The sequence below is a fragment of the Cryptomeria japonica genome, chromosome 7, assembly GCF_030272615.1.
Source record: "Cryptomeria japonica chromosome 7, Sugi_1.0, whole genome shotgun sequence".
NCBI classification, from domain to species: domain Eukaryota; kingdom Viridiplantae; phylum Streptophyta; class Pinopsida; order Cupressales; family Cupressaceae; genus Cryptomeria; species Cryptomeria japonica.
In genome coordinates this window covers 723,357,891-723,365,115 of record NC_081411.1, presented here as the reverse complement: position 1 = coordinate 723,365,115, position 7,225 = coordinate 723,357,891, and the positions used below count along the sequence as shown (strand labels likewise).

At 37.1% G+C, this 7,225-nt stretch overlaps 1 protein-coding gene across 1 annotated transcript; it reads right to left on the bottom strand.

Moving 5' to 3' along the window:
* Positions 1–432: 432 nt before the first annotated feature.
* LOC131068817 (pentatricopeptide repeat-containing protein At2g03880, mitochondrial) lies at positions 433–5,130 on the bottom strand. The gene is made up of 2 exons (XM_058004090.2): positions 4,132–5,130; positions 433–3,244 (listed from the first exon to the last, which is right to left on the bottom strand). The coding sequence occupies exons 1-2, from the start codon at positions 4,871–4,873 to the stop codon at positions 1,743–1,745; spliced, it is 2,244 nt and encodes a 747-aa protein (XP_057860073.2). The 5' UTR covers positions 4,874–5,130; the 3' UTR covers positions 433–1,742.
* Between the last annotated feature and the right edge of the window lie 2,095 nt (positions 5,131–7,225).

Below are 7,225 nucleotides of genomic sequence, written 5' to 3'. Positions count from 1 at the left end.
TTGCATTTAATTGATTGATTGTTTTAATTTAATTATTCATTAATAAAAATAAAATATTGCATGATCATTTGGTGATCAGTGTTTGCAAATAGAACTAAATTAGATCAGGTCTGTAGCTCATTATCTTTCATCTCCTTGGTTTTCTTGTTCATCCTGATGATGAATCATGGAGTGTGATTCGAAATGTTGATGTTAAAAATTGTCTTACACAATCGAATCCAGAAGCAATTACTAAATGTTAATATGGATTGTGGAAATCTGATAGCTCTAAATTAGATCTATTTATTTATTTTCAATAAAGAGATTAAGTTTATTTTGTCCATTACAAATCTATTAAATTTACTTTACTTTGCTTCCATTCAGATTAATTTATTTATTTCAATCAAAACATACAAAAATATAAAAATCCAAAATAAAACCATAGCCAAACCAAAAAGAAACACCCCACTTTTATAACATTCAATCACTTTTAGAAACACATTTCAATCAACAAATAAAAACATTCATTTTGAACAACTTCTACAACATCAATAAAAACTCAGAGTCACCACATACCTTGAGTAAAAGGTGTGAAGACAACTTGAGTGACATTTCAAAAATCTTCTCGTCTGATCACATCATATTTGCTTACATGATGTGGACTTCCACATTTTTATTATGTTTCCTTCCAAAAAGCTTATGAATTGCTGTCGTTTTGCAGTATCTTGGAGGCATAGACCATTGCTTGTAAAACATGAAAACATGGCTAGAATTTATGAAGCTGAAATAAATAATGAATTGTATATAATTGGTGAATGCCTTCTTTGAATCTCGGCTAGAAGTTAGAACCACTGAAGAGCCCACACCCCTTCTTCCACTAAAGGCTATAATGATGCTAAAAACAATTGTATATAATGTCTCCATTTTTTCTGATTGAGCAGCCATCGTAGGACCACCCCCAACATATGTAGTGCTCTGTGCTCGTAGTTTCTCAGGCACTATTGATTATGTTCTTTAACCATGTGCTTGGTGACCACTTCTTGTTGCATTGTATGCTCAAACTTTCTCATTCATAAATCAGTTCTCTCTATAGGAATGGTTGAATGGTTTGTATACATGAGACTATATTTGTGCAATGTGAATATAGGATACGAGATCACTCATTACTCTTGCAGAATCGCAATCTTGTAGTTCCAATAATTTTAAAATATGAAAGGCTGTTAAGGGAATAGTTTGATAGTTAGGATGTAGTGTTGTTTCAACATACACCCAGGTTCAAATCCTTGTTGGGTTATTGTGCTTGCGGCTTTACACCTTCGTTGGGCTGCTGAGATTACAGACTTGGACAAGCATTAATACTTGGACATGTGTTCGCAGGCTTTTACACACTCGTTGGGCTCCTGAGCTTGTGGACTTGGATGAGCATTAATGCTTGGGGATAAGGGCCCCTGTTGTGATCTCACCAGCTAGGCCTGGTTAATCTTTAGGATTTCATGAGGTGAGGACCCCATTAAATCACTCTAATTAATCAATAAAAAACCATGAAACCAGCCTTGCATTTCCAGATGCCTGCACATTTGATCATGCTGCAATTTTGGCCATGAAGCTCTGATAATAGAGTGGCCATATATTAGCCAAGGATTCCAGAATATAGTGATGAACCGCTTGATATGTATGATCTCCTCCCAAAATCTTGCTGAAAATGTCAACTTTTTCTTGAGGCAATGAAAATTGTATTGATTTTGTGTATGTTTCACTGTTTCTCACCAATAATCTCCACAGGAACATAACCCTTCCTTGAAATGATGGAAGCGATTAGCATCTCTCACAATGATTTCCCTCTCTACAAGCTTTGAAATGAATTTGGTTGCTTTATGGCAGTCAGCACAGACACGGAGATTCTTAAAAACACGAATGGGTGTCCCAGGTGATGAACTCATCAAACCAAATACAATCGCAAGTTTCTCACTATGGTGACCTACAGAATATTCTTTGTTCTCCTCCTCCATATCATGCAGCACAGAATTTGTCTCAGCCACATACCCTGCCTCTTTCATCTTTCCCGCCAAGCTCTCCATGTTTGCATAAATTTCGTCTGTTTGTGGGTGTGATATATCTCCTACAACAAAAGTGTGCACCTTGTTCTGGACAATAATCCAGCTGCTTCCAGGATCCTTTCCTATCCTCATTTTCTCCATCATACTACTCACATGTGCTCTATCATCCCACTTACCAAGTGAAGCATACATGTTTGAGAGGAGAACGTATGTTGAAGCATTATATGGTTCTAAATGAAGAAGATTTTTTGCTGCCCGTATTCCTAACTCTATATTGCTATATATTCTGCAGGCACTGAGCAAAGTTCGCCAAATTAAAGGATCAGAGGGAAGGGCAATCGAATTGATGAAGTGTTCTGCCTCATCTAGAAGCCCAGCACGGGCCAAAAGATCAACCATGCAAACATAGTGTTCTTGTCTGACTTCAATTCCATAATTAGAACCCATGGAATCAAAGTATTTACGCCCTTGCTCCACTAGCCCTGCATGGCTGCATGCAGAGAGAACACCAACAAAGGTGATATGGTCTGGATCTGTGCCTTCCTGCTTCATTTGTTCAAAGAATTTAAGGGCTTCCTTTCCTAGACCGTGCTGAGCACATCCTGTAATCATTGCATTCCATGAGACCACATTTCGTTTAGGCATTGCTTCAAAAACTTCTAATGCGTCCTCTATATTGCCGCACTTAGCATACATGTCAACAAGTGTACTTGCTGGAAATAAGTTGAGCTCATATCCAGATTTAATAACATGGGAATGGACTTGCCTTCCAAGTTCTAACGCGACTAAGCTTGCACATGCCCTGAGAGCATTAGCAAAAGTGAAGTTGTTTGGTTTCATGCCAACCCATAGCATCTCTTCAAAGAGTTGGAGAGCTTCTTGGTCAAGCCCATTCTGTGCATATCCTGTAATCATTGCCGTCCACAGCACCTCACTTCGTTTGTCCGTTCTATCAAACACTCTGCATGCATCCTCCATATTCTCACATTTAGCATACATGTCAACAAGGGCACTCAGCACAAAGACATCCAACTCAGAATCTGATTTGACAAGCATTGCATGGACTTGCTTGCCTTGTTCCAAACCACCTTCAATAGCACAAGCACCGAAAGCACTGGAAAAGGTGAATTGATTCACATTCACACCTTCCTTTAACATGTCTGCAAAAATATTAAGTGCTTCCTCCCCTTGCCCACACTGAACATAGCCTGCAATTAGAGAAATCTTTAAGGAATCCCAAATCGCAAATTTCAACAAGTTTAGAATTCTTGGAAAGTTTTTATCTAATACCGATTTCTCAAATTTTTAATTTATTTATATTTTAAAAGAATTTTTCCTATTTCTATAAGCCTACAAGATGGTACAGCCTTTTAAACAAATTCATCTATACCACCTATCAACTGCATTTACTCTGTTGGAAGCTTGTTTCTACAAATGTCCTACATTTGTTTGACTTTCCTGGTTTATGATCCCATGCATTCAGTTATAAAAGGAGATGGCTTTGTGATTTTGCCTGAAGTCCGTAAACCAGACATTTAAAAAGCTGATGTCTTTCACAAATTATTTCATTTAAGTTGTACAAGTTACAGGCTCTTTGTTCCCAAGGTGTCTTTGGGTGCGTTCATCTACCAGTATCACATTTAGTCTATGTGAACTAGCTCTTACTTTTTATAGTAATCGTTTTCCTTTCAAAGTGATTACTTTTATCAAGCGAGCTGGGTATTCTGGCTATCGATGATTTAATTTTATAATTCCAATTTTTACTTGTTTTAACAGCAAATATTTTCAATGACATCTGTATATTTCCTACACAAATAATTGAAGATAGATAGCGCTTTAAAGAATCTGAAAAAAAATGGTAAACACCTTTTCAAAATTAAATTCTCAAATTCCTAATCTTCTAGAACTACAAATGTTTTTCTGGTTTCATTTGATTGATGGCTGAAAAAAAAAAGCAAGCTCGCACATTAAAAAAATTATTGTTACATTGGAATTGAAGCGAAATCTCCATTTTCAAGTGACAACTAGGCCTAATACACGGAAAATTTTTAAAAGCAAGGAATCGAAGGATATTAAGCACCAAAAAGTTACCTACCTGCAATCATGGCTGTCCACAAAACTACATTTTGTTCAGCCATTTTGTCAAACACTTGTCTTGCATCATCAACTCTTCCACATTTAGCATACATATCCACCATAGCACTCCTTGCAAACACATTCAACTCGATCCCACTCTTCACAACAACACCATGAACCTGTCTACCCATTTCCACGTCATCCATTACAGAGCATGCCTTAAGAAGGCTCGTAATCGTATGATTCGTTTCTCTCAAATCCGCATTGCTCTCCTTTCTCATCTCACGAAAAACTTTCCAAGCCTCCACACCATACCCACTCTGCACATACCCAGTAATCATGGCGTTCCATGTCACCACACTGCGTTCAGCCATTCTGTCAAACACTTGACGTGCATCCAGTATACTTCCACACCTTGCATACATGTTGATCAGATTGTTGTATACAAAAATATCGGGTTCAAACCCACTTTCGATCATGTGCGAATGCAATATTTTTCCGTCTAAGAGACGTTTCATCTTTACGCATTCCTGTAAGAGATTTCCATACATGTTCGTATCTGCTTCACTCAATCTTACATTTTCATGTAGAAAATTTGTGGTATGAACAGAAAAATTGAAATCACGGATGTTTGAATTTTTATCTGTAAAATCTGTTGCAATGGCATTGCAACTGATAGACCTGCAAACTCTGAGGTTATGCTTTAGAATTTTGGCTAAGAAAAACCAAGACTTCTTCTGATAATAACTTGACGACAGCATAATTACTGCTAGAGATGTTTAGGGCAGAAAATGCGGCCATTAGAAGTATAAATTTTCTCATAATAAGGTTACCAAGAGAAAACAAATCTTCTGTGTACCGCCTACCATCAATACGCTTATTTTCAAGTTCAAAGCTCGCATCATTTTAGCTACTGGGGAAACTTACTGAACTCCAACTACAGTGCTCCATTCGGATGTTATATATGCTGATTTTTCAGTTACACATACAAAAAGAATTAGGTGTATTGAGTTTGAGGAGAAAGGAATTGTTAGATGTTCATAAGTTAAAGATGACAATGGAATACTAGAGCTTTGGATGTGAAGTTGGTTTTGCTAGGATTTTTGGTTTTTGGTTTTTTTTACTCTCACTTAGTTAATGTGGGAGTTTTAGTTCTTAATTTGGTTGTGATTTAATTCAGTAGTTGCTTTTGGTGTAAATGGTTTGATGTCTGTGAATAATGGTTCTTCCGATCAAGCAATCCTAAAATTTGTGTCAAAAGTATTTCACAAAGTATGCATTCTGAGATCTTTGTAGATGTGGTTTTACCCATTTCAAAATTTGATTTTGCATGTCAATGGTTAGAACATCATACTCTCATTGGTTATTTTGTTGGGAGGGTCCCTTCTAAAAGCATGCTACAGGATTGGGTTGCCAAATCATGGGCCTCTCATGGGATCTGTCTTGATAGGTTCGAAAACCTCACCAAAGGGTTTATTCTTTTCATTTTGTTAAAGTCAACAATGTTTAGGCTATTTTTCAACATGGAACATGCTATGTTTGGTTGTCTCTATTGGTTTTTCAGCCTTGGTCTCGAGACTTTTTCATTTTTGATGATAAGAAACTTTGCATGCCTATCTAGCTTGAGTTCTCGGGTCTTCCTTTCCCTTGTTGGCATTTTCTCCCAACTATATTGCTTCCTCCCTTAGGAGGGTCATTTGTGTTGAAGCCAACTGTTTTTATCATGCTTGGCCCCAGAATGAATCAGTGTTGAAATGGATTTATTTCATGATCTCAAAGATACAATCGATATTTAGATTGGAGGAATTTTTCACACTCACCGTGTGCTCTATTTGAATTTACCAAATACATGCTTCTTGTGTCAATCGTTGGAGCATAAAATTAAGGATTGTTTGTTGGCTATGTCGAGGGTTAAGATCCCTCCAAAGGTTCTTGATCCTCTGTAAGCTCCTAAGGTCTCTATACTAGTGGAGAAGTGGACTATACGGACTCACATGAAGAAGTTTTCCCCATCTAGTAATGTGTAAAGAAAACCCTTGGAGCCTGTTGCTATGCAACCACAACATGTTGATTCAGATCCTTCTTCGAAGAGGAAAGATAGCACCATTTCTATCAGCATTGAGGTTCATGTTCAACCAAAGTTTATGTCAACGCCTTAGCCGACCTCAATTCTCTTTTCGTAGTTGCAGAGTTTGTGTCACTCTCGCAACCCTTTTGGGCACACAAATCAAGGCGAGTTTATTTAAGAAAAATGAAGGAATGATATGCTAGTTTCCAAAAGGCTTTAGACTTCTTGCAAAATGATTGCTTCTCTCTAGAGGACAAGGATGATATGTAATATTTTTTGTCATGAATTTTCTATCATGGAATGTCTGATGTCTCATTAATCTCGCTAGGAAGTATTTTGTGTAAGATACTAGACATACTTATCCTAGTATTGATGTTTTGTATCTTCAAGAAGTTAAGATTGTTTCTTTCATGCTTTCTACTGCATGTCAGGTTATTTGGCCAATTCGCCTGATTTTTGCGTCCAATCGCGACATTGATCATGGAGGGGTTATCACCCTTCTTGTGCCACAAAGGCATTCTTATATGATTGACCATAGGTCTGATTAAACATGGCAACTTGTTTGGATCCTCATGTCAATCAAAAATCATTCTTTTGGGATCATTAATGTTTATGCTCCCAATTATGTTGTTGAGAGATCTATTCACTAGCAGTGGATTGTGGATTCCATGTCCTTTGCCGCTTGGTTATTGTGTGGAGACTTTAATATGGTTGAGGTGGCTTTTGATAAAGATGGGGCCTTGTCATTCCAATGGATAGTTGGTGACAAAGAGGCTTTTTACATGTGTAATAAATTGTGATGAAGGGTTACTCCTCTTACAAATCTAAACACACATTAACAATAGAGATATAAAGAGAAATTTCCAAAAAGAAACATTTGTTTTCTATTATCCTATGAAATGAGAACTACAACATTCAAAAAATTACATGCTACTTGACCACATGGGCTCAAATCATTACAAAGAAAATCAACTCTCTAAGAAAAACCCTACAATATGGAGCCACAATTTGTATTGATCGATCTGTCCCTCTATAAAGCTTGTTT

Bases quoted from the DNA above. Each gene is read 5' to 3' on its own strand.
- LOC131068817 (XM_058004090.2), bottom strand. From the start codon at position 4,873: ATGCTGTCGTCAAGTTATTATCAGAAGAAGTCTTGGTTTTTCTTAGCC. The intron at 3,245-4,131 runs GTAGGTAACTTT...CTCTAATTGCAG, and splicing joins GTGGACAGCCATGATTGCAG to GCTATGTTCAGTGTGGGCAA.